Below are 27,801 nucleotides of genomic sequence, written 5' to 3' on the forward strand. Positions count from 1 at the left end.
GCTGGAAGTCTGAAACTAAGGAGTTGGTAGCATCTGTTCCTGCTGGAGACTATGGGGAAGAATCTGCCCCCTCTCCTGCTCCCCCAGCCAGGGGTGTGCCCGCTCTCCAGGCGGTCCCTGAGCTGCAGACACGTCACTGCGGTTGGCTCTTGGGTCTCCACACGGCCTCCTCCAGGCAGGGTCCCGAACCTCCCCCTGCCTTGCCCGTGCAGCGCCCAGTGTCATGGGTTCCACTCTGGGTCCTGAACCCGGATGCGCTCTTTGTTGAGATCCTTAACTTCGTGACATCCATGAAACCCTCTCTGCAAATACCACCTTCCCAGGTCTGGGGGTCAGGACGTAGACATGTCTTTGGGGGCCCATCATTCTGTCCACTGCAGGGGACTCTAACCATCGTCCAGACCCGTGTCCACACTGAAAGATCAGACTCAAGTGGAGCGGGGCTTCGTGGGTGCAGCAGGTCCCTGTCGCCCGGATCTTTGGCTCGTTCCCATGGTTCTGGTCGGCAGATGGGATCTGGTGGCCCCGGGCCAGGTTTGGTGAGGAGTCACTGGGGAGCGGCTGCAGTTCGGGTTAACTCGGGTTTTCTGGCCTGTTGGTGGGATCACTGTGGAGAAGGGCGTGGCCAGGGTCGAGCCTGGAGGGGTGCTTTGTGTCTCCCCCACACACACACACACCGTGTTCTCTGCAGTCTCCTCGGGGCGATACTGCACCACAGGGTAAAGCACTCAGTGGTTTGTGACCCTCAAAAGCGCCACATTATGGAAAGGTGTATTCAGTGTGCTTATGGCATTAAAATTTCATAGGGTGGGGTACTTTAAAACAGTGTATTAGAAGAACATTTGAGAACAGAAAGCCCTTCTTTGTGAAAAGGTGATTTACTACTGAAAACAGTTTCTTGCTCCCAGCTCCCAGGGGAGGGGCACTGCCCACTTAGGAAGGGCACTGTCCCACCTGGGAGGGGCGGTGGGGAAGCCCCAGGGTCCCGGGGTGCATGGGGAGCTGGCGAGGGGGCGGTGGGCAAGAGCCCACCTGTGGTTTCTCAGGCAGGAGTGAGAGAATCAGGATAACAGGCTTGGAACTGGCTCCTTTGAATGACTTCAGTAGGCTCCAAGGCACAGGGGCTGTGGCTAGTGTCTGGGACCCAGCACTAGAGAGAGGAGAGCGGGTTGATAGTGACCCCCAGTGAGAGAGCCCACAGAGCAGGTGATGTGGACTCTGGGACGGGTGGTCCGCTGTGGACACCTGGGCTCACTGGCCAGTGGTTTACTCCCTTTGGGAATTGGCTAATGGAGGGAGGGGCGGCCAGGCCCCAGAACACGGTAGTGAAAGACATGGGTGAGGGTGGAGGGTAGGGAAGAGATGGCCAGAAAGCCTTCTTGGAAAGGCAGGGGAAATCATAATAAAAAGCTGAGACTCACTGCTTACCTCTGGGCTGTCTCACGTTTTCCTGGATCTAAGCCTTAGCACAGGGGTACCAGAGCCACGTGTCCAGGTGGACAGGGCTCTGTGCCCTCTCCCCAGGGCCCAGGGCCACGCAGTCCCTTTGAACAGCAGCAACAAATGAGAATTTAGAGTCCTCTTGTGGTTCTTTGGCTCTATAATCAGCTGCTGAATTTAGTCTAATGGGATTCTAATGTTTTTAAAAGCCAATTTAGTAATCTTTGTATTTTCGATGGATTGTGAAAGGCCTATTGGTTATTTATATCTGCGTACACAGGCATGGCTGCAAGTGGCAGGTTTATGCTTTTATGTGCCATTAACATCTACACCGTGTTAACAGCAGCAGTTAGCCAGCTCTCGGAAGGCTGTAGACACACACACACACACACACACACACACACCTCTCATTCCGCGCGGTCAGCCATAGGGTATTTCAGCTTATTTAACATTCTAGTGACTAGTTCCCTACTATATCATATCAAATAAGTGATAAGTCTATAGTCGCCAGGCTGCTTAATTAAAGATAATCAGTCTTTGAAGATTTAGAACACAATTAAATACACTTAACACTGAAGCTCGGTTGAATGTGATTTAATCTTTCGTGGCTGAGTCGGGATCTTGCAGGCCTCGGGGGCCTTCGTTATGAATAGGAATAATCCTCCTGCTCTGCAGAAGTCCCGTGGAACGGATTTCCAGCCAGAAGCCCGCCAGGTGCCCCACTTCCACTCCAGAGGGCACCCCGGCTTTACCTGGAAGGGGTTTCTGCAGATCCCGGGGTCCAGGCAAATCTGAGAATGTCCGTCCCTGGCGTAAGTGCTGCTGAGGGCCGGTGTGACATCTCTCCATTTTCTTCAGCTCCCTTTAATTTCTGCAAAGGGAGGAATCCTTGATGGGGTGCTAATGTGGCATCGACACCTTCTCTAATGCCTCTTAGTCTCCTTCTGCAAACAGCTCCACCCAGGACTCGCTCACTAGTTCCGATTGTGTCTATTAAACAAGCTTCTGCCAGACCCAACCAACAGTTGGTGACAACAGGAAAACAGCCAGCTTCCGTTTGTTTCAGGGAACATAATGTATTATCAGATAATGAGAATGGAAGTTTTTTGGTTTTTTTGTTTTTTGGCCGGGGAGTGGGTACCTGGAATGGAACTGAGGGGCACTCGACCACTGAGCCACATCCCCAGCCCGATTTTGTATTTTATTTAGAGACAGGGTCTCACTGAGTTGCTTAGCACCTCCCTTTTGCTGAGGTTGTTTAATTAAAGATAATCAGTCTTGAACTTGCCATCCTCCTGCCTCAGCCTCCCAAGCTACTGGGATCACAGGCGTGCACTGCCGCACCCAGCAGAAGACTTTTTTATGGTTATAGAAATCTTATCCACTCCAGGGCTCCTTGTCTACTATCTAATGTGTTCACCTTCACCAACTGACCTATTCAGATAGCTAGTGAATCAGAATTAAGATTAATCTGGGAAAGAAAGAACTAAAGAGTTATTGAGTCAGGACCAACCTTGATTTTTAAACCATTTGTGAAGCCATGATAATTAAATGGTTTGATTCTACACAGAAAGAACTAGATCCATGGAATAAAATAGGAAATAAAGATGTAGACTCAACTGTATCTGGAGATAAAGAGTTGATAAAGTGGAATTACTTTAAATCAGTGGGGAAAAGATGCGTCATTCAACAAATATCGATACAATTGATTAGTCATTGGACGAAACAAAAACTAGATCCCTACCTCACTGCAGTCAGGGCAGAATTTTAATATTAATAGCGAAACCAAAATTATCAGCAGAAAACATGGTTGATTTTTAAAAATAATCTTAAGCAAAGGAAAGGCTTCCTGCATATAACCTGGGAAGCAGATCCCGTAGGGAGAAGGAGTGGTACATTTGCCTGCACTGAATCAAAGGCTTCTGTGTGAAAAAATACCATTTGCACACTCAAAAGGCAGATGATAAATTGGAAAAATTTATGTGCATGATGCATACCAGGAAAAGGCTGATTTCCTTAATATAGAAAGGACTTTTATAAATGAGTAGGAATTTTAAATGGTCTATAGAAAACTGGGTGAAAAAATTCAAAACAGTTCACAGAGGAAAACAGTGGTGATCACCCTAAAAAAAAAATCTCTGTAATTACATGAAATCAAGTTAATTAGAACCATTCTCCAGCTGTCACGGTGGTGAGGGTGTGGGACCGGGCGTACTTTTTCCTTATGACATATCAATAGTGGTGCAGTTATTTGTGTGATCCTGGGTGACCCCTTCAGCTCAGTTTTGCACCCCACCAGGACAGGGCTCCTGTGTTGTGTGGCTCCTGCCCTTATCGTCACAGAACCCGCCCACTGCTTGGACTTAATAAATATGTGTTGTGTGAGTGAATGAACTCATGAATGAGAATGATGGAAAGTTCTAGAATCTTACTCAGAAAAACGGATAACAGTGCAACTAGGGGAAGGAACCGAAAAGGAGGTTGCTTTCAGTTTTATCCCCCCCGTCTTAAACTGTTGGCGTTTTTGAAGTAGGCATGCCTGATTTTATAATTCACACACAAAAAAAAAAAAAATGTCTGAGAGAGGAGTCGGGTGGTGAAGGGGAGACCTGGGGTAGGATTTGGCCAACTTTTGAGTAGCCCCATTCTCCCACACCTTGGCGGGGAAGGAGACGGTCAGTCTGGGATGGAAGCCGTCAGAGAGTGCTGAACAGGACCGCAGGTCGGCCAGGTGGGCTGCTCCGCCACACCCAGGAACTGGTTGGGCCCTGGATGTGGAGACAGAGGTGGAAAGGAGGTCGGCCAACCAGAAGGAGCCCCAGGCAGTGTTCTCAGCCCAGGAGAGCTGGGAGGCAGAGCCTGCTTTATTCCACGTTGGCCCAAAGCGGAGAGTGCTGTTTCCTGTCTCTGCTGAATGTGGGCAACTTGGCTGGGCACTGTGGCCAGAGCGCCAGCCATGAGTGCTGACCTCATGGAGGCATGAAGTGAGGCACCAGAACTAGCTCCCACGGGATTTCAACTGCCCTCAGCAAGGCACTCAAACCCCTCCTTGACCCAGCCCCCGAGCACCTTTTTGGGATCCCCTTCAACTCAGGCTCCAGCCCCAGCCAACCTCTTACAGTCCCCACAGTGCGCCAGTATTTTGGCCTCTGAGCCTTAACTCTTGCTGCTCCTTCAGTTTGCCTCTGCCCATGACCTCCTCTCCTGCCCCCAGTTCACCTCATGAACATCAGCTCAGCTTTCAAGAGCGATACCAGGTCAGCTGCTCTGTGAAGGCTGTCCTGACACGCCACCCAGGTGAATTACCCAATTTCTATTTGTGTCGTCCATGTAGCAAATGCAGGTGTCTCTTCTAGCACCTGCGATGCTCATGAGCATGGGTACCCATTGAAAGAACGATCAAGGTTTGCCGTCAGAGAAAATGCCCGTTTATTGAGGAACAGCTCGGCATATTTATAGAGCCAGGGGTGGTTTGACTGTTATGACAGTTTAATGGTTGAAGGGTTTGACAGTTGGCTGGGGTGCTTTCTGATTGGTGGGTAAGGATCATGTGAGCCAGCGGGGCTAGTCTGATTGGTGGGTAAGGGTCATGTGATCCAGCCAGGGCTCACCATTGGACGGCAGGATCATGTGAGCCAGCAGGGCTCACCATTGGATGGCTCTTCTTGGGGGATGGGGCGACTTTGGAGCCGGGCGACTCCCAACACCCATCCCACTAGATTGTGAGTTTCTCAAGGGCGGGGTCTGTGTCTTAACTTTTCATCAATATTCCAAACAGACACATTATGTGGAGTGGATGGATAGAAGGACAGAAAAAGATGAATGGGTGGATGGATGGATGAGTAGATAGATGAATGGAAGTCAAGCTCCATGACAGCAGCTACTTCCTGCGATATTTTCTGTTGCTTAGCACAATGTGTAGCACTTAGTAGATGCTCAAATGGTTTAGGGAATTAAAGGATGACCTGGAATATGGATGGATGGGTGGGTGGGTGATTGATGGATGGGTGATTGATGGATGAATGGGTAGATGGATGGATGATGGATAATGGATCAATGGGTGGGTGGATAGTTGGATGATGAATGGATGGGTGTGTGATAGATGGACTGATGGATTGATGGATGGATGGATGGTGATACATTAATGTATGGTTGGATGGTATGGATAGATCAGTGAATGAATTTGGATTGCAAATATTCAAAAAGAGTCTTGATACAGAGCAAGATGGTCTTTGTTGTCTAAAAATCTGCCTCACTGTTTTACCCTGCTCCATTGCCATTGCGTTAATTGAAATGCTGAAGATTATTTCTTAACTTTGATGACTCTAGCACACGATTTCCCCAAGGCTTAGTTTTATCCCATGACAGGACACTGAGTGCCCACAAGTGTCACTTCTGGGTTCAAGGCAAGGAAGATGCTTTTCAGAGAACTTCCAAAGGCCGTAGCTACTCCTGGGAGCCAGATGGTCTCCAAAATCTGGCCGACCTCGGACATTCCCACAGCTACCCGAGACCTAGCTGGAGGTAGGAAATAGCATTCTGTCACTGGGGGTGCGGAGCCTGCTCCGTCTGAGGAATTGGAGTCTGGAGCAGGTGCTGCCGAGTCTTCCAGGCTCAGGACCTCCTCACTGTGGACACGAGTGAGGAAACTGGGAATCAGAGTCTCTCTCTTGACTGAAGCCCCTACAGGGTGGATGGAGCTGAGGACTGGGGGGGGGGGGTACAGACAGAGCCAGGGAGAGGAGCCGGCAGGGCAGGCAGAGGAGGGAAGCACATGCCTGAAATCCCAGCTACGCAGGAGGCTGAGGCAGGATGATCTCAAAGGCAAGGCCCCACTCAGCAATGCGGCAAGACCCTGTCTCAATAAAATTTAAAAATGGGCTGGGATGTAGCTCAGTAGTAGAGCACCTGCCCAGCATTGTGAGGCCCTGGGTCCAGTCACCAGTCCCCAGACATATGTTTGGCACACAAGTACCCAGGATTATAAGGGTTTCCAGTATTTCTCAGGACCTAGAACTGTGCCTAGAACCTAGTAGGTGCTCAGCTAATACTTACTGAGTGAGTGAATGAGCAGAGCTTTTCACCCTGTGCTTCTCTGTGGCCCTCTAACAGCAGATTTTCCAAGTTCTGCTCTCAGTGTTAGAGCCACCCTGTCATCCCACTGTCCCTGCTCCCTGTACCACACCCTGTGCCTTCAAAACAGCGTATCTCCCATTTTGCACTCGGGGATGATACTCCTGGCCCAGATTTTAATCAGCTTCCCTCACTCCTGAGCTGACCATGAGGAAAAGCCCCTGGCTCACCTGGGGAAGAAAAGCTTGTGGGGTCACCTTGGGCCACCTCCTCCTCAGGGACCCTATCCTATCTTGTCCCTGCCCCTCTCTGTCTCCTCACCCATCAACCACACTGAGTATCCTGGTCTCAGGACCTCCCTCTCTGGACTTGGAGCTTTCTAAAAACTGCAGCTTCCTTGAGTCTCAGGTTGGCCTGGACAGATAAACAAGAGCTTGCTGGACACCCAGCCAAAAAGGAGCTAGCAAGGGCTAGAGAGAGTGAAGTCCAAACCCTTTGGGACTCAATGCCCCAGGTCCTCCATGACCGTCCCCTGCCTCTAGTTTGGCTCCTCCCACCTTCTGCACCTTCCTCTCCAGGCACTTCCCTGTGTGCAGAGCACAGGCCTCAGGGCCTTTGTCCTCCCCTAATATAATAATACGAAAAGTCATCAGTTAATATTTGCTGAGCCCCACTTTATAAGCTCACTTACTCCTCCTGGGGCCCTGGGAGGGCAATGCCATGCCTAGTCTCATGGTATCGACAAGGAGACAGAGGAGCATGCCCCGGGGGTGCCCTGGTAGCCAGCAGAGCTGGGATCCAGCCCAGGCCAGACCTCAGAATCTGTGCTCTTGCAGTTTTGCTTTGCAGCATCTGCTTCCCAGGGTCCCAGCTTGCCCTGGATTCATCCAGGCTCACCCAGCACCCCCGAGGCTCCCAGGCTGACTTGGCCCCCTGCTGGGCCACACAGCGGGTCCCCGTGGGACCCACACACAGCTCTGCTCTGCAGTTCTATCAAATTACTTCCACTGATGGTGGGCCTGTGTCCCCAGCCTCCCAGGAGCTGGAGGACAGGCATGGCCCGTGGGCCCTGTCCACGTGTGTGGCTCAGAGAATGAAGCACAAGTACATCCATGCTCTTTTAGGAAGGTCAGCCATTATTCCTCCTCTGTCCTTCAGCTCTGTATCTGAGCCTGTTCTTGAACCCGATTCTGGAAATGCCCATCTCTGTCCTCCTCCATCTCACTTCTTCTGGTGGCTTGGGATGAGACCTCCCAGAACATTCCTGTCGTGTAATTCATTTGGTGGGAAACACGGTCTGGGCACATCCTACTTGGAGCAGGTCTTGCTTCTCATAGACAAACGGGTTCGCGGAGCCAGCCCTGGATTCGTTTCCTGCTGCCAAGTCTCTTAAAATAGAAAGGGGTTTCCAAGCCAGTTGAACAAGCATTAAAAAAAAAAAAAAAAAAAACTGATAATTTCCTATCTTGTTTCTTAATAAATTTAACAGTAAGGGAAAGACTTCTGGCACTGACTGGGTTATTGAATTCCTAAATCTTTTGCTTCTGAGAACTTCATTTACTCAGATTATTAGCAAACATTTATCGACCCCCTTCTCTGTGCCAGGTTGTTCCCTTACAGCCTCCCAGCCCCGCCAGGAGGTGGAGAGAAGCACTTTATCCAGGCAGGAGAGGGTTCAGAGGGGCCAAGTCAAAGCCCTGGCTGCTGCATGGGAAGCCGGCAAGCGGCTGTCTGCACCTGGCCAGCTGGTTCTTTGCCTATTCAAGGGCTGCTCTGCGTCCAGACTGAGCAGCGTCCAGCAGCGGGATGGGCGGTCAGTTCTGCTGCACCCAGCTGCTGCTTCCTGGTTGCTAAAACGGAGTCTGGTGCTGGAACAACAGAAGACCAAGTAGAGCTGGGCCGCAGGACTTAGTGCAGCCAGAGACAGACCAGCAGAGCCCAAGCGCGGGTCCAGGGTACCAAGGCTCACGTGGTCAGCCCTCCCCAGCACGGGATGACGCCATCCCCTCCCGACTCAACCCCTCCCCATTGCTACACCATAACCCCCACACACACACATTCACAGGGACAGGTAAACCATTGGTTGCCACAGTAAGTCATTAGCTAATAAAATATCAAGTCAAGGCAAATGCTGTGAATAAAAAAAAAGTGATTAAGTGATATAATCAGAATTCAAACCTGGGTCATTTGAACTCAGAGACCTTGTTCTTACCTTTTACCTTTTACTGTCCCCCCAAAGTATTTGGTTCTCTACCCTTTAGCGCGACTGAGAATTAAAAGAAAATTGAACTTGAATATGTAAAATGTTTGCCACAGTGACCCACTCAGTAAAAGTTAGGTGGTCTTCTCCTCCTCCATCACCAATGTCCGTGTCATCGTAGAGGGCTGGGTGCAACATGCTGTTGGCTGGCTGGCTTGGTTTTCTGCTTAAGGGTAGATAGCATCCCCTAGGACCAGTAACAGACGGGAGAGAAAGGACAGGGCATTAAATTGGCCAGAGGGGGCCGTCCCACGCCCAGGCGGGGGGAGGTAGACAGGAGGAGAAATGCACCTGGGCCCCATCAGGACAGAAGACCAGACCGGGTTTGTCCAGGGTCCCATCCAAAGCAGTGGTTCTCATGTTTTGTGTCCTGAGAGACCTGACCAAAGATTGCCTCTCCCAGTTGGAGGAGATATCGCAAAGATGATCTGCAGATCTGTTTGAATCCAGACCATAAATTCAAAACGCTGCACATCTGTGGAAACAGGGCAGATGCAGGTTGAGGCTCTAAGTATGTTATATTGTGTGATCATCACAGCAAATCTGTGAGGTGCGTTGCTGAACCCCTCTCTGCAGGGAGCAAAGCTGACTGGGGATGTCTGGGTTGATCAAGGGACAGCAGCAGGTGGGGCAGTCAGTTCTGTCAAGGTCAAGGTCATACCCAACCCCCTCTCCCCTGCCCAGACCAGGACCAGAGCAGAACAGCCTTCGATGGGTGGGAATGTAGGCACTCAGAGGCACGATGGGTCATTCTTTAGGACCCATGATAGATGCTTTTGAAAATTTGAATCAATTCCCTCCTTAGTTAATGCTCGACACGCCGGAGTAATAGGATTTCGGGGAGAAATGACTTTGCAAGCTCCCTAGATCCTGGTTTTCCCAAGCTCCCTGGATGTTTGAGGCATATTTGAGTCTCGGTTCTCTCTGTCTTTAAACTGGGGTCTTAATCACCAGGGCATGGCTGTCCCTGGCTGCCATAATGGGAATTGATGAGCAGCCCCAAACTCAGGCCTGCTCTGACACTGAAATATGACACTGGGCCTCCCTATTCACCAAGAGGATTTTTTATACAAAAAAATAATAATAATAAATGACTTCAGTAGATGTGTAAACACCATGTAGTCCTCAAAAAGAAGAGAAAACCCTATCCAGTGTAGGTGTCCCAAATCTCTGTAACGTAGTTCTCGAAGCTTCTTTGAATAATTATATTCTCACATTTAAATTGCATAACCCTCTAGAAAGCGGAGGAATATGTTGCAAGGAAAATAGTTGATCCACCTGCCGAACCATAAGTAGTCCAAGGCTGAGTTTGCACACATGCCTGATTCCGTCTGAGTTCACGCATGTGCAGAGTCTACTTTTTGCTTAGCAAATGCAGAACCTTTGATACACATTATGTCTTGTTAATTCCCTTGCCCTACACCCACCCAGCAGTCCCGAGAGAAAGACAAGCCATCACTGTTCCCCCCCCCCATTTCACAGCAGAGGAAAGGGACCCCCAGAGAGCTTCCCGACCTGCCCAGGTTCAACGCAGGGAGGCGTGGAGCTCCGCCCACCATCAGGGCCTGCTCCTGGATCCCCTTGGCTGACTCTCTGACTTCCTGTTCCCTAACGTGGAGGACCTTGTTATCCTAAAACCGGGGTCACTTGCTGGGGGTCCTGATGCCCCTGCACTTACTGAAGTGAGCTCCGCAGGGGCAGGAAGTCCCTGAACTAGAGAACTCAAGGTGTCAGGTGAGGGGCCAGCCCACGATCCCCTTGGCTTGGCCTCTGAGCGACAGCAGGTGAGCGGCAGCAGGTGAGCGGCAGCAGGTGAGCGGCAGCAGGTGAGCGACAGCAGGTGAGGCACAGGCCACGACTCGGGGCGCCCCTGCCTAGGCCCCCCGGAGGGTAACAGGGCTGAGGGAGTGGCAGGGGTGGCCTGGCAAGGTGGGCATTTCTGTGAGGGGCTTGTCCTCCCAGAAAGCCGAGTGTCCCCGAGGTGTGGCCCCAGGCTGTGTCCAGTAAACAGTGAAATGGGACAGACCAGGTAGTCCAGGCTGTGTGCTGGCACCGTCCACTGAGTTTTCCAAACTGCCTTCACGACCCATGAGCGGTCATGAACTCATTCGGGGGCTGCAGCCTGCATATTGTACTAATAAGATAGGAGAAGAGGTAAGGGAGAACCCCGGAAAACACGGAGACTGCCTCACACAGAGGAAGGATTGGTGCTGTTTTCCATGAAAAATATTTTTGTGAAAATGAGTGTGGAGTGTGTGTGTGTGTGTGTGTGTGTGTGCGCACGCGCGTGTTTACTTCCTGGGCCGTGATACAAAACATGATCTTCTGAGTCACAGAAGTATTTGAAAAGCAAGTGGTTGGAGGAGAATCTTAGAAAGAAATCGACTTCATCTATTTCCCGATGATACCATATGAGAAATCTAATGCTCATTTGTACCCTTTATCCATTATTATCAGTCATTTTAAAAAATCCCACCTGGTACGTGGCCTGCCCCCTGTCTCAGCCTCTGATGCAACCACTGATGGGCAGCAAGGGTCAGAGGGGGTGTGGCAGGTCACCTGACCAGACACCCACATTCCAAGGAGAGGCCTTTCCAACAGGATGAAGAGCGAACGTGAGCCACTTGGCCTTTGCCTCCGTCTCCCTCCCTGCAGTCTGTTTAATCAGGTGTCAGAGCGTATGGGTACGTGGGCGCAGGAGTGTGTCTTGGCTTTCACAGGACAAGGGTGACCAGGAATAGTAACTGTGCTGGTCCTTCTCTATTCCGTTGGTGCTGGTCTTAGGCGTTCATCGGGTTTATAAAGACCTTGGCTTTCTGCTTTCTCTGCGTCTCTGAATGCCGCCGGGTTCACAACTCAGCAGGTGTTCCACAAACGCTTCCTATTCACCACCCACTCCTTGTTCTTCGGACTCCTGATAAGACAGCACTTCATTCCTAACTTGTCACATGGTCTTATGGCTCTGTATGTAGTAGTGTCTCTCCTTCACTCCGACTGGGCATCCCTGAGGACAAGGATGAAGTATACTGTGTCATTGTCTCGGTCCCTAACACAGAGCAGTGCTGGCCTTATTCATTGTGTCCTCGGTGACTGGTACTTAGTGACTGTATCTGTTAGCTTTCACCCTAACAATGGTGAGTAAGAAAGAGGCCCCATCTCAGGGGCGTCTGGGGCAGCTCTAAGGGGCCAGTCTTTCCTGGATCTGCTGCATCTGTCTCTCATCCCAGACCAGCAGGCCAGTCAGGGCATGAGATGAAGTAGAGAAAGTGCTTTTGAGACCTCTGAGTCTAACAGTCAGCTCATCAAGGCTGGAGGTCAACTGCCTTAGGGTAGCCAAGGAAGAGGGAATATTTGAGGAATCTATGCAAGCAAGACCTCAGGTTCTCGATAGATGTTTAGGGAAAGGAAAGAAAGGAAGAAAATAATTGGATTCTAGGGCTTTCTGGGGGTATTCACCATACAAGTTGCCAAAATCCCTGGGGGATTTTCTGCCTCCCAACACACAGCTCTGCAGACAGAGCCATAAGCCTGTCCCAAGCGTGACAGCCTCGTCACCCAGTTCCATTTGCTGGGCAAGCCCTCGGAAGCCACGGCCGGCAGCAGCTGTCCCCCAGGATGTTCAGGGCCTGCAGCTGCCTCAGGGAAGGAGGACGGGGCAGTGACCATGGGGCTCATGGGCAGCATCTCCAGGTGGACAGAATCCCTGCCAGGCCCACGGGGAGGATTGCATTTCTTGGACAAAAGCCTACATGGTGGTAAAGATCAGTAATCAGGACTCTGAGGGGACCCTTTGAACCAGCCAGACACGACGGCTAGAAGGGGTCCTGGGCTTCGGTTCCTTGCTGGCTCCTCAGTACAACCCTGCTACCGCTTGGGGTCCTGCAGCCCTCCCTGGGACCTGAGGGGTAACAGTCCGTCTTCTTTCTTGTCTCCCTCGGCTACAGGGGTGCTGTGCCTGCCGGACAGCCTGAACCTGCACCGAGACCCGCAGCGCGCCAGCAAGCCCGGGGAGCTGCCCCTGTTCAGCCAGTCGGAGCTGAGGACCATCGAGCAGTCCCTGCTGGCCACCCGCGTGGGCAGCATCGCCGAGCTGAGTAAGTGACGCTGCTCCTCCAGCCCCGGCGCCGTGACATTCCTCTGTGGGCCTAAAGGGACACCACCAGCCCCTCAGAGCACTCATGCTTTGTGACCAGCCAGGTGACGATTTATTGAGTGCCTGCTGTGTACACAAGACAATATTAATGCAGTGGGGAAGGGGTGGGCCCTGAGCCAGGGGCCTGGGAGTTGACCACTAGTCGAGGTTCAGTTGCTCATCTCTGATCCTCATTTTCCTTTTCCATAAAATACAAGAAATAGTGGTGCCCAGCGTGGAGTTTGCGGGTGGTGAGGCCGTGAGTAAAAGCCCACTGGGGTCCTGGCCCGGGGCCCGGCCCACAGCACACAGGTGCCAGGATTGAACCCAGGGGCACTCCACCACTGAGCCACGTCCCCAGCCCTATTTTGTGTTTTATTTAGAGACAGGGTCTCACAGAATTGCTTAGTGCCCCACTTTTTGCTGAGGCTGCCTTTGAACTCGCCATCCTCCTGCCTCAGCCTCCTGAGCCTCTGGGATAACCAGCGTGCGCCACCGCGCCCGGCCACACACCTCACCGGCTTTAAATCACAAGTCAGATCACTGCTCCCCGCCTCCCCCCCGCCCCCCGTTCCAAATCCTCCACTGACCCCCTCTGACCCAGAGGAAAAGCCAAAGTCCTCAGAATCCCTCCCAGTCCCCCCGCCCCACATCTTCCTCTACTCTTCCTCTGGCACCTTCTTGTCCTTGAACATCTCGGGCACACCTGGGGACCTGGGCACCTGTGTCCCCTCTGTCCCCTCTGCTTGACGCTCCCTCCAGATGGACATGGCTGGCTCCCTCAAGACCTTTAAGGGGCACCCGTGTCCCCTCCTCAGAGAGGCAGCTCTGGCCACCCCATTTAAAATCGCAACGCCCTGAGGGCTCCTTGTCCGTCAGCTCAGCCTGTGGCTGGACCCCGCGGGAGGCAGGTGGCTCAGAAAACACTGACCTGCACAGCTCTGGAGGCTGCAAGTCCAAGGTCAAGGTGGGGGGCAGTTCAGTTCCCGTGAGGGCTTCTCACTGCGTTCTCATGTGGCAGAGAGAGAGAGAGAGAGAGAGGGAGGGAGGGAAGGAGGAGGGGGGCGGTCTCCTCTTCTCACAAGACCACTGACCCCAGCCTGGGCCCTACCCTCTCCTGGCAAAGGCCCCACCTTGCGTTATCGTCACTGGGGTGAGGCGTCAGCAGGAATTCCGGGGGGACACACATGCCATCATAGCCACTCTGTCCCCTGCACTGCTGACATTTTGTGTCCGGTGGTCACCATCCTATGACGTAGTCTGTACATTCTTTGGGTTTTTTTAATAACAGCTTCATTGCAATATAATTCATATACGGTTCACTTCTGTAGAAAGTCAGTCGTGTCTAGTGTGTTTGCCAAGTTGTGTGACCATAGCCACCGTCCCGGTCCCCGTCACCCAACGGGAACCCAGTCCCCATTTGCTGGCCAGTCACCTCCCCTGTCCCCTGGGCACTTTATATTTTACTTTCCTGGTTTTAATCGCCTCTCACAACTCGCATCTATTCTCCCTGACAGTAGGAACGTTTGATTTATTCACTAATATAACAGCAACCCCGAGAATACTCTCTGGCACATAGTAGGCCTTCAGGAAATCTGAAGGAAAGGGAGGAGGGAGGGAGGAAGGAAGGGCTGACCAGAAAAGTAGAAAAAAAGAGGCAGAAAGGTAGAAAGAAGAAAGGGGTGGTCAAGGTTGGAGCGTCCCAAGTTCAAGGAATAATCCGTCACCTTGGGCACCAGATTCAGGGTTGTGCTAATCTGACCGACCGGAAGAAAATGGCACCGTACTTCCTCATGATCCAACTGATTGTCCAAATGAGTCTGCTGTTTTAGTTCCTGATGGAGTCAGGGCATTGCTGTCAGAAGTGGTCGATTTAGGTTCAAGTTGGGGTTGGCCCTGCAACTCGAGCAGACCCTGAACTAGGGTCCCAAGACGGGCATCCTCCATGGGCCACGGCCTGCCCCCTAGCCGGGGACACCCACTTCAGACCCCTGGAGCCACGAGCTGCCTCCGTCACGGTGTCTCCTGGCTGTCGGTCACCCAGCTCTTCTGAAGCCCCCTTGGCCATCTGGTGAAGCCGAGGGACCCTGGCTCAGGACGTTTTTGAGTGCACACTGTACGCAGGACGACAGAGGAAACCAGTTCATGTTCAGTTATCCGAATCTTTTAGACCTAAGTTGTGCCCAGTCACGCTGGGCTTTTATTGAGTGTGAACTCATAAGCTCTAGTGGCAGATCTGACGGCCCCGTGATCAGGAGGCACAGATGTGGGCGAATGCCGTTCGGGTTATCCACCGCTGGACCAGGACGAGGGAATCTCTGCTGCCAGGGTGTGCAGACGCAGTGTCCCAGCAGCACCGGGAGGCATGACTAGAAGAAGAAATGCCAGCCATCTGGGGCTTTGCTAATTTCCAGGACATGACCCTGACCCTGGACGTGTAGAATCTGGCTGCAGCCTTGGGACCTGTCTGCATGGGTATTGCCAGGGATGAGGCCCCTGCACCAGGTGGCCCAGCACCTGACCCCCCACCCCATGTCTCAAAGGTTGTTCCTGGGAGAACTCAAAGCCCCCTCCTGAGCTCAGACCCCTGAGGGGCCCTGCATAATTCCTCAAAGCAAGCACCTGCTGAACAGATCCGAACGCCCCCTGCGCGGGCAGCCTGCAGGCTCAACCTGCTGCATAAATTGTTTTTAAGGATAATTTGCTCTGTAAATTAAGCCCTGTCATCATGGAATGTTGACTTTCCTGTGCGAATTGCCGGCACGCAGATGGGTGGTGTTAATTGCCAGTGGGTTCCGAACATCCGCCGAGTCAGCCCCGAGAGCGTGCGCAGAAGCACTTTGATAAGCCCTCAGGTCAGCAGAAGGTTAGGGTGGCCTCCCCGGATCTGCCCGTGGTCTGGACCGGCTGGCCCTGGGGTCTGAGTCAACACAGACTGGCTCTCTGCGTACAGAGAGAGCGGCTCTTCCTATTCACAGGTCACCTGCTGAGGTGACCGCGTTTTTGCAGCCAAGGGGAGATGGAGAAGGGTCTTCAGCAGGAAAACACTGCCTGCCAGGGTCAAGAGCAGAGCCCCTTTCTTAACAGGTGACAATCCCAGCAGATGAGGGTCCCCGCACTAGGGCACCATGACAAATCCCCACAGCAGTGACTTCCCTGTGTTCTGTGGCCCCACTTTATGATAAGGGGTGAAGGGAGGTCCAGCAGACGGCTCCACTCGGACCCAAGAGCCCCTCTGTGAGGTCAGGGGTGGGCAGGGGCGGTGACCGTCCATCTGGGGGGAAGCTGCTGTTTGCACTGTAGGGTGCAGGCGGGATTCCTGCTCCGATCCAAATTGGAGATGGGACTGTTCACAAAGGTCACCACGTTCCTAAACAGGGGATCACCCTGCACCCCAGGCTCTCTCCCTGGGACCCCTGCCCAGTTCCTCAGGGCACCCATATTACAATCCAGGGCTGCTTGATCCACCGGCGTGTGGCCACCTCCCCCCGTCCAGTCGGTCTTGGTGCTACAGCTTGGGTCTCGAATGTCCCCCAGAGCCCCCTGCACTGAAGCCACAGTCTCCAGCCCATGGCCTCCATGAGCTGAGCAGCCTCCCCCAGCCCCACTCTGCTGTGACTCTCTGTGCCACCGCGGGCCCCAAGCAATGGCACCCAGCCACCATGGGCAGAAACCTCGGATACCGCAGGCCAAAATAGATCCTTTGTCCCGACAGGGATGTGGTCACCATGATAGAGAGATGACCGACGGCCCTGCTTTGGGGTGACGACATTTCCACTTCTGGAACCGTCACTGTGTCCCAAATGCTTTGAATGCATCCCATCATTCCCGTGGCACAGACGAGACAGACTGAGGCTTAGAAGGTCCTCGCCTTGCCCCGGGCCCCCAGCCCGTATGTGGCAGAGACGGGATTCAGGCCATTTTCCCCGTGGCCTCTGCGGTGGGTGCCCAGGCCCTGAGCACCTCCTGCCTCACCCCGAGCTGGGGAAGCAGCCGCTGAGTGTCGGACGAGTGACCTGAAGGGAACCAGCCGAGACCCAAACACGGAGAAGGTGCTCAGGTGAGCGGGAGACGTTTCCCGCTGGACTTCTGAGCCCAGGGACCTGGGGCACATTCTAGAACACGTGGATGGGAGGCTCCATCAGGACACCACAAGGTCCCCAACTGACACGGCCTGGGAACCCCTTGCCCTGAACCCCGGAACTTCCCAAGGTGCCGCACCTTGTGGCTGACCTCAGCGTCTGACCTCAGTGTCTGCGGGGCAGTGCTGACCCCCTGCCCTGACCCAAGAGCAGGGCTGGAGGGAGCAGGTGCACCCCACTCCCCACCCAGGCCACACAGCAGAGGGGACCTGGATTCCCTCCTTTGGTCCTGTCCACCTCTGTGACCTCATCCTGGCTTTTCTGCCTGTCACCCCAGTCTCGCCCCAAGCGCCTGATCAAGCCCTACCTGAAGGTCGTTAATTACAGGGTTTGCTTCTCTTGTTCCCATAAATGAGAGCTTCATGGTAAAGTGCCTCTTGCTGATGTCTTTGCCCACTATAATGTGAACCTGTTGTCCCCACTCAGCCGGGCAATCAGACAGGGCCATTAATTTACACCTGGATTAGAAGGTTTTCTAGGTTATCTCAAAGTCTCTAGGGGAGCAAAACAACTGCATAGAAACAGCCCTTCTGGCTGAGACAAGGGTTCTCTCTCCTTGTTTGAAATGTGGGTGGGCTCTTCTCAGACTCCTGCTGCCTCTGGCCCTGGGGTGTACCTATAACCTTCTCAGGTGGCAAGGTAGCCACTGGCCTCTTGGTAGTTCTTGAATGGGCACTCGTGCTTCTACCACAGGGCCTTTGCACCCACGGCTCACTATTCTTGGAAAGCCTTCCTCTGATATTCACAAGGTTCCTCCCTCGCTTCATTCAAATCTCAGCCAAAATGTCACCGCGGAGAGGCGTTCCTGTGACCACGCCACCCACTGCCCCTCCCCTTCCGTCCCTGTTCCCTCTTCCTGCTTTCAGTTCCCTCTTGGCACTCATTACCACCGACACACTGTGAGTTTGATGATTCTCTGACTCCCCCACCAGACTCTGCTCCCACGAGAGCTGAGACTCTTGTAAACGTCACTGTAGCCCCGATGCCTAGAACAATGTCTGACACACAGTAGGACTCAATATGTATTTGATGAATGACTAAATGAGTGAGTGGATGGCAAGCTTCCCCCTGAATCCAGAGACGAAGTTCTGCTGTTCCTCCGTCACTCCTCCTGGTTAGTTGGCACCTAATGACCTGGATTACACATAGTCCTGTCCCTTCCTCCCTTCTTTCTTCTATTTTTCCTTTCCAAGGGGAGAGGTCTGGGTGAGGCAAGTTAAACAGCAGTTTATGACGCTGGAGAACATCTCAGTGCTCACTTATGCTGTGTGACTTGGGGCAAGTGACTTGATCACTCTGATCTTTATTCTACCATCTGTGAAAGGAGGGTGGCCATGCTTGCCCTGCCCCAGGGTGTGGGAGGTCTGAGGAACATATTATAGGAAGTACTAGTTAACCGTGAGTAAGATGAAGAGTAGGGGAGGAAGCGAAGATGCTGTCTCAGTGTGGGTTGGGGAGAAGGAGCCCCCATTAAAATGCATAAACGGGAGTGACAGCTTCTTGGGAGCTGGTAAGAGTAACATCCCCAAGAAAGGCACAGGATGATTGAAGGTGACCCACAGAACACGGATTTCAACTGCTGTGCATGTTTATGTGACTAGAAGAACGTGAGTTTTCCATTTATGGCACTGGTAGGAAGTTTCCTGTGTGAGTGAATTCATTTGTGTGAGTGAACGAGCCAATTTAAAGCAAAATATTAAGTGAATAAATTGTATGAGCCACCCACAGATAGGAGCGACGCCGTGGTGGCGGGTCCCAGGGGGCTGACGTTGGGAAACATGATCAACACTAGATTGATGCTCAAGTGGGCTCCGCTCCGAGGCCCAGATTCCAGCATCCCAAGCTCAGGGGGCGAGTGACAAGTGGATTTGTTGTTTGGGGTTCATGAGGCTGGCAGAGGGGCCAGCCGATGGCACAGGGAGATGGTGGGGTACGAAGCGGACCAGTGATGTGAGGAGTCCCCCTGCCAGCCCGTCTCCCGTGGCCAGTCCTCCTAGGAGACAGACCTGAGGTCCCTGATCCGGGTGCTGCTCTGCCGCTCGTGGTGGTGGTGATGACGGGAATGATGGTGGTGATGACGGGAATGGTGGTGGTGGTGATGATTATGGAGGTGATGGTGATGATTATGGAGGTGATGGTGATGGCGATGATGGTGGTGATGACGGGAATGATGGTGGTGGTGGTTATGGAGGTGATGGTGATGGCGATGCTGATGGAGATGATGGTGATGATGATGGAGATGATGGTGGTGGTGACGGGAATGATGGTGGTGATGACGGAAATGGTGGTGGTGGTGATGATTATGGAGGTGATGGTGATGATGATGATGGTGGTGATGACGGGAATGATGGTGGTGGTGGTTATGGAGGTGATGGTGATGGCAATGCTGATGGAGATGATGGTGATGATGATGGAGATGATGGTGGTGATGATGGGAATGATGGTGGTGGTGGTGATGATTATGGAGGTGATGGTGATGCTGATGGAGATGATGGTGGTGATGATGGAGATGATGGTGGTGATGGCGATGCTGATGGAGATGATGGTGGTGATGATGGAGATGATGGTGGTGATGATAGGAATGATGGTGGTGGTGGTGATGATTATGGAGGTGATAGTGATGGCGATGCTGATGGAGATGATGGTGATGCTGATGGAGATGATGGTGGTGATGATGGGAATAATGGTGGTGGTGGTGATGATTATGGAGGTGATGGTGATGGCGATGCTGATGGAGATGATGGTGGTGGTGGTGATGATTATGGAGGTGATGGTGATGGCGATGCTGATGGAGATGATGGTGGTGATGATGGTGATGAGGGTAATGGTAGAAATGATGGAGATTATGGTGATAATGATGGAGATGATGGAAATGAGGGAGATGGTGGTGCCGATGATAAAGATGATGGAGATGGTGTTGATGGAGATTACAATAGTGGTGATGATGGAGAGGGTGGTAATGGTGGTGGTGATGATGAGATGATGTTGATGGAGATGACAGTGATGGTGATGGAGATAATGGTGACAGTGATGGAGATTGAAATGATGTGATGATGATGGAGATGACAGTAGTGATGATGGAGATGATGGTGGTGATGATGGAGATGATTGAAATGATGTGGTGATGATGGAAAAGACAGTGGTGATGGAGATGGTGGAGTTGATGGTAGTGATGGAGATGATGGAGATGGTGGAGATGATGGTGCTGATGATGGTGGTGATGGAGATGATGGTGGAGATGATGGAGGTGATGGAGATGATGGAGATGATGGAGGTGATAGAGATGGTGGAGATGATGGTGGTGATATAGATGATGGAGGTGATAGAGATGGTGGAGATGATGGTGGTAATGGAGATGGTGGTGGTGACGGAGATGATGGTGGAGGTGATAATGGAGATAACGATGATGGTGATGATGACAAACATGGTGATGATAGAAGAATAGTGCTGAGTACTGAGTAAGCATAGACTGTGTACCAGACCCTGTTCCAAGTACTTTGAAAACTTTATATGTATCTCCTCATTTAATTCTGTGGAGGAAGTACTATTATTATCCCTGTTTTACAAATGATCAGACCAAGGTTATGTACTTCATGGATATTTTTCATTTAATCCATATAACAAATCCATTTTGTCATAATGACTCCTGCTTTCAGAGAGGTTAAGTAACTTACCAAGAGTCACACAGCTAGATAGTGGCAAGTTGGAGGCTCAGATTCAGGCAGTCTAATCCCATGCTGCCTTTTCCCAGGGTACAAGGCACGGTCTCTGCCCTTGAGGCTCAGTTCGGGAAGTGCAGACGGTTAACAGTGAAGTGCCACATAATTAAGCAAGGACATCATAGTATGTGGGCCAAAGGGCGACTTGATTCTGACTGGGGGCATCCTGCAGGGCTCCTTGGGAGAAGGGGCATTTGATCACATCCCTGAAGTCTCCAGTAACTGGGGGACGGAAGAAAGGGCGACCCACAGGGAGACCACAGTCACCAAACCCGGGATCCTGGAATGGCAGGGCGAGCTGCGTGGTGGCCTGAGGACCCAGGGCGAGGGTGCCCACCCAGGGCGAGGGTGCCCACCCAGGGCGAGGGTGCCCTGCAGCCAGGCTTCCCAGCTCCTGGGGGAGGGAAGAGGTGGTGGAGGGCCATGATGTGGGCCCCTTCTCTTCTCTTCTCCCTTTTGATTTTTCTTGTTTCATGTTATTTAGTGGGAGCTTTTGAAAGAGAGAGGCAGAAAAATAAGCGTGTTCTCGTCCAGCCCTGGATGTGGAAGGTAAATACCACGCGGTGAGCTTGTGATTCTGATAATATAAATAGCACACGGCAGAATTCAAGGTTCAGAGACTACAGAAAAGTGGGCTGGGAATGTCACCCTTAATCCCCGCAGACGGAGAAAGCTTTGGTCAACACGTGGGTTTTCCCTGCCCGTTACTCACTTTGTGCACAGTTTTTAAACCATAATCCTGATCCCAGCGTTCGCAATTCTGAACTTTCCTTTTTGCCATTAGCCATTTTAACGTGAAGGTTCTCCCTCGTTCGGTGGCAGAGAGGCGTGAGCATCTTTAATGACCTCACGGATGGACTGTTTGATCTCGTGGCTTCGCGAGGCTTCCCTGAGCCAAGCTTTTTAAGTGTGAACATTCGTTGTGTCAAACTTTGGATCCTGTAAATAGGGTTGGGTGCAGATCCGTGTGAATGAAGACTTGGTTGGAGTTCGAATCCTAACTCTAGGACACATTCCCAGAGTGGGCTTTATGGCTGAGGGCTTGGGGCGTGGGTCAATACCTTTGCTACTCCATGCTCAGTCGCTCCAAGACGGACGGACAGCTGGCCAGCTGTTGTGGCAGCCTTTGAGAGGGGACCCGGGTCGCGGTGGGGTGAAGACACACAGGCCTGAGAGCCAGATGGGCTGGGGTTGGAACCCAGTCTGCCCCCACTGACCCTGTGGCCTGGGGCCTCGGTTTTCCTATCTGTAAGACAGGGTTCCCTCTTTGGGCACGGTGGACATTCAGGGCTGAATTCTTTGAGGGGACTACCCCGTCATCAGATCCGTACAGGACATTCAGCCGCATCCCGAAACTTGACCCACTGGGTGCCAGTAGCCCCTGAACACGATGACCCCAATGTCTCCAGATACTGCCAAATGGCCCCGTTGGGGACCACAGCTGCAAAATTGAGATCATATTGATCCACACCACGAGGCGCACCCAGAGGGCTGGACACTGTGTCCAGCGGGTGCTCCACGTGCCTGGCGTGGCCTCCGTGCTTAATGGATGACAGCTGTTTGCATTGTTCAGGATAATAGTGACCATTATGGTCTCCTGCTATTGGACACTGCAGAGAGGACACCTGGGAGGGCGGGCTGGACCAACAAGGGGCCAGTCCTGGCTCTCAGGGCCTCGGTTCTTGGACGGCACTTCCAGCTCCTGCTGTTTAGGACGGGGAGTGCTGGGAGGGGTCACTTCCTGGGGAGCCAAGCCCTCCATGCTGTCCTCCCTGTCCCTCAGCCTGGCCACCCTCAGTTTCTCAGATCCTATGAATTCACTGAAAGGCAGCCCCTTACCCAGTGTTTGGTAATCCCCAGGTGACATAGGACTGTGTCCCCAGGTGAGAGAGGTGACATAGGACAAAACCTCTCGGAAGCTTTTGAGAGTCCCCAGGTGGCCAATAACCCATGGCCACTCTTTCTTCCTGCCTTGCTGAGCTCAGCATGGGGCTGCCCAGGGCCTGAGGCCATGACCCCCCGGAACCTGCCTGTAGCCCCACACCCCCCTCCTGCCGTGGCTGGGGCCACCTTTGCCCACCCTGACACCCAAGCCGAGGGCAGTTCTGGAAACCCGCCGTCCGTCCTTCCTGCAGCTGCAGCGTGTCCACACCGCCCTCCCCTCCTCTGTACGGGGCAGCAGATGGCACTAGTAGACGCCAGCCAGACGGGCACGGAGCTCTCTGCCCCGACTGCGGAGTGCTGAGGCTGCCGTGATCCCTGCTGTGAGCCACTGCCGCGGCATGAAGACCCCTCCCTTGCCCTTATGTGTGGCCTGCTGTGCCCGCGAGAGCCCCTGGCGGTGGCCGGGAGCCTGTTCTCACCCTCTGTGGCAGGGAGCTCACGCTCCTCATTGGGAAGATGCGTGTGCTGTGAGGACCCACGTCACGGGGTTGTGTGGCCCTGGAACAGCACTGCACCCCACACAGGACGCGCTGGGTGTAGGCTTGGTGACACCCCCACAGCCTCGTCCCATGGCCCCCAAACCAAGCTGCCCAGGCTGCACGTTTTCAGGGTTCATGACCAATGGCCGTAACAGGCCACTATAAAGAATGTGGGCCGCTCACAGTTTTCAGGGCAGAGCCCTGTCAGCCTTGCAGGGGGGCCAGGTAGGCCATCTGATCCGATGGACCGGGCTTCCTGGCACGTCGGGTGGACTTACTCCTTAGAACAGTGGTCTTCCATGTTTCCCATCTGTGGCCCCTTGGCTTCCCCACCTGTCTCTAAAGGAGCTCGTCTTTCCCTGATTCTTCTTTTAATTTCTTGGGTGTGTTTTCCAGCTGTTGGGAAATGGAGAGAGGAAGAGCAAGCTCTGGACTAGGAATGGTAAAGTCCGAAGAGGTGTAGGGAAGCAACCCCCCTGTCTCCATCATTGGTGCTGCTATAGCAAAGTACCTGAGACTGGGAAAGCTTAAAGATTAGAAATGTATTTCCTCAGAGGTGTGGAGATGGAGGAGTTCCAAAATCAAGGTGCCAGCAGGTTTGGCGTCGTGAGAGCTGGCTCTCTTCGCTTCCGAGATGGTGCCTTGTTCCTGTGTCCTCAAGCAGAAGACAGAAGGACAAGAGAAGAGGGTTTTTCAACTGTGAAAAATAGGAAGGGAATTTGCCTTTTGGTTCCCTCAGGACCCTTAGCTGATTAGACAGTGCCTGCCTGCAATGGGTGAGGGCAGATCTTCTTTACCCTGTCCACTGGTTCAAATGCCAATCTCTTCCAGAACCGCCCTCACATATGTATCCAGAAATAATGTCTGACCAGCTATCTGGGCATCCCCTAGTCCAGTCAAGTTAGCATCTGTAAGTAGCCATCACACCCCAACTATGGTCTCCTCAGCCCTGGCCCTTGCTGTCCAGGTGTTAAGCCCCTGGATTGTACTCTAGTTAGCTTGTCCTCATGTGGCCTTGGAATTCAGGTAATTCAAGAGATCTTCTTTCTTCTGACAACTTTTATCAGAAATAACGACTGCTTAAGATCTTGCCTCCAGAAGGACTTTGAAGCTACATTTGCACTGGGTAGGAAAGAGCTCTGAGGACCCACACAGCTGACTCCCCTTAAAGAGGGCCAACAGCCCCACAGCTGACTCCCAAAAGCCCCCACTGTCAGTCATATTTTGAGGTAGTGCCTCCCACTGGAACACAGAAACCTAGATAGGAGTTTTAAACTCCCTCCCGCTCTACCACACTTACCTGGGTTTCGAATGCAGGCAAAGGTGGAGCTGTTCCGCGGGAAGGTGGAGAATGTGCAGGTCTGAAGGCTAGGTTTCTGCTGGACAGTGAGGCACGGGCATGGGGAGGCGGCACCGCATCAGAGATTGTGTTAGGGTTCTCCAGAGAGACAGAACCAATTGTGTCTGCACACACGTGTGTGTATGTGTGTAGACAGGAAGAAAGATTGAGAAAAATTTATTTTAAGAATTGGATCACGGGCTGGTGTTGTGGCTCAGTGGCAGAGTGCTTGGCTGGCACATGTGGGGCCCTGGGTTCGATCCTCAGCACCACGTGAAAATAAATAAGATAAAGGTATTGTGTCCATCTACAACTGAAAAATAAATATTAAAAAAAATATATTAAAAAAGAAGAATTGGATCACTTGGTCATGGGGCTGTAAGTCCAAAATCTGCAAGACAAACCCACAGGCTGGAAATTCTAGTAAGAGTCAATGCTGCCTGGAACAGAATTCCTTCCTCTTGGGGAACTTTTAACCCCTTTAACTGATGTGATGAGGTCCACCCACACTGTGGAAGGTCATCTGCTTTATTCAAAGTCCAGTGATTTTAATGCTAATTACACCTTTAAAAAAATACCCTCATAGCAACATACAGAGCAGGCTCTGACCAAATGACCGAGCACTGGAGCCCAGCCACACTGTCACGTCCAATTAACCATCACAGGCTTCTTAGATGAGTGTCTTTCAAAGTGTGCAACCCAGTCTGCTGTGCATGGGATGATTCTAAGTTGGACAATGCGGTGCATTGGCTAATACCAATCCCAGAGTGATTCTTTCCCATTCATTTGTTACTTTAAGAAGAAAGACTCTGTTGGATATGAGCCCCTGACCCTTGTTTAACACTTACTATTTGGAATAAAAGAAAACGGGACCAGAATTCAGCTAGAAATGAATTACACTGCTCTGTGTTTGCTGGATTCACTTTTCCATCAACTTTCTATTTTGGACCATGGGCTGATATTCTTCCATTTGTGATAGTGACATCATTTTCCTTTTTTTAGATAGATGTATTTAAATAAAACAAAATGAGCCTCTTTCACTTTCATTAAAGAATTATTTAAGAGGAGGGGAGAGTGTTCTGGAAAGAGCAAATAGTACGTGCACAGTGTCGGAGAGCGTGACCCGTTCTTGTGTCTGTAAATATCGTTGGCTCCAACATAGGCCTGGGAGCCAGGCACAGAGGCTTCCCCTGCCTTGTGTTCCACAAGCGCAGGAGCAATGACCCCGACAGCCATTTGAGCTTGACTCAGCACCCAGGTCGGGTAAGCCCCTGACAGCCACGTGATGAACACGTGTTCTCCTCTCTGCCTGATACCTGACCGGGAGGTCTCCTGGGGCCGCTTCCGTTAAGGAAGGACCCCAACGATCGGAGTCTCTGCAGAGATTTTCAGGCACAGCTTCTCTGCGAGTGTTGCCTGCCTGGAGAATGTGACATCTTGCTTCTGTCCACAGGTGACCTGGTGTCCCGGGCCATGCATCACCTGCAGCCCCTCAACGCCAAGCACCACGGCAACGGCACCCCCCTCCACCACAAGCAGGGGGCGCTGTACTGGGAGCCCGAGGCCCTGTACACGCTTTGCTACTTCATGCACTGCCCGCAGATGGAGTGGGAAAACCCCAACGTGGAGCCGTCCAAGGTCAACCTGCAGGTGGAAAGGTAAGCCTTGCCTGTCTCCGAGGGCCAGAGAGAAGCTCCCCTGGTCACCTCAGCCTGCCACTCTGGGGAGCAGTGAGGGTCCATGAGGGGAGGGATCCTGGGGTCAGAACCTCCCCCTTCCCAAAGCTTGTCGTGGGGTCCAGATGGAAACCTTGTGTCCTGAGGGGACAGCCTAGAGCCAGGGTTCTCCAGGATGGGTTTTTACAGGGCTCGTCCTGTTCAGGTAAAATGGCTTTGGTCATGGAGTGGGCCTGAAAATCCAGGGAGAAGGGCCTCTGGGTGCAGCCGGCTTCCTTGTGGGTGAAGTTGCCTCCATCCTCCTTCCTTATGGCCTCCCTGGGGCCACGGGGAACCAGAAACACTAGCTCAGCCAGAGGGGCTTCCAGGTGGCAGGAGGCCGGGCCACCCGAGGGGAGAAAGGAGCTGGGCCACCCTCTGGGAGGAGGCCTGGCTTGGGCTGCCCGCAGCTCTGCCCCTCTGCTTCTGTGTGGCTGAAGCAAGCTGTTCCCAAGGTTCCCCAGGACTCTCTGGGGACAGCTTCACCCTCTAACACAGGGACCTAGAAACAGCCCTGGGGGAAGCTGCCTCCTTTAGCAGCGGGTTCATGGACCCTCCCTCCTAGTGGCTCACAAACCAGGCCCCGGCCTCCACACAGGCCCTGTTCGCTCTGAGTACCATGGGAGTGACCCCAGTTTGTCAAAGAGAGACGCCAGGAGGGCAGACTGTGGCCCGACTTCCTGGGCTCAAGTCTAAGCTCTTCTAATGAAAAGCTGAGGGTCCTGGGAAAGTGCCTTAAACTCTGTGCCTCAGTCATCTCTGTGCCTCCTCATCTGCAAACCAGGGACACAAGAGTCAATCCTTCCTAGGACTGTCGGAAGAGTAAATGAGCTGAACAGTGCCCAGTACATATAAGTGCTCAATAAATGCTGGCTCTCATTACTGTCATTGTACTCTTATGCGCACGTCGCTGAGCGCCTCCCAGCATGGGCTCAGCACGATTCTCCTTTCTGTTAGTTCCTAAAGCTCCCTGGATCTCCAAAGCTCCGTGGATACTGTTTTTGCCAGAATAGACTGGGCTCCCTCCCCAGATCACGCGTGTCTCTGGACTTCTAGTTAAGGGAAGGGGATGGAGCGTAGACCAGGTGGAGCTTGCTTCTTATTTTTGAAGAATCCCGAGTTAGCATCCATATGTCAATCCGCATGTCAATCTAGGGTGGAGTTAACGTATCAGGGGTCATGCAGGCCTCTCGGTGTCCAGGCCACCTCAGGGGACATCCCGTGCATATTTTCATGTGCAAACATGCCCCCAATGAAATGCCTGGGGTCCCTGAGTAAATTTAAAAAAAAAAAAATTTCTGAGTTAGACACCAAAGCTCTGCTTGCCCTGACTGTGCGTCCCCAGGGTTGAGCGGGTAGAAGCCACTGGCCTTCCCCTAAGGAGCCCCAGATGCATCAGCCCCTGCCCTCGACGGGATATAGTCTACCTTCTCTGGCTCACTTCCCCCACGACACCCCAGACCCCCATCTCCCCGCAGATGAGCTCCTCCATCTTCAGCCAGACCCTGCCTCTCTTGAGTCTCCCTTTCCACTCAACCCTCCCCTCTGGGATCCACCA

The 27,801-nt window shown here is 52.6% G+C and overlaps 1 protein-coding gene across 2 annotated transcripts in view; it reads left to right on the forward strand.

Moving 5' to 3' along the window:
- The window catches only part of Abtb3 (ankyrin repeat and BTB domain containing 3), a 257,515-nt gene that overhangs the window by 143,208 nt on the left and 86,506 nt on the right, over positions 1 to 27,801 (forward strand). For both annotated transcript variants that reach the window (XM_076853254.2, XM_076853255.2), the window contains exons 2-3: positions 12,718 to 12,867; positions 25,982 to 26,186. In XM_076853254.2, the coding sequence (XP_076709369.1) occupies positions 12,718 to 12,867; positions 25,982 to 26,186 (355 nt within the window). The remainder of the gene's footprint in view (positions 1 to 12,717; positions 12,868 to 25,981; positions 26,187 to 27,801) is intronic.

The sequence above is a fragment of the Callospermophilus lateralis genome, chromosome 4 (genome assembly GCF_048772815.1).
Source record: "Callospermophilus lateralis isolate mCalLat2 chromosome 4, mCalLat2.hap1, whole genome shotgun sequence".
Taxonomy (NCBI): domain Eukaryota; kingdom Metazoa; phylum Chordata; class Mammalia; order Rodentia; family Sciuridae; genus Callospermophilus; species Callospermophilus lateralis.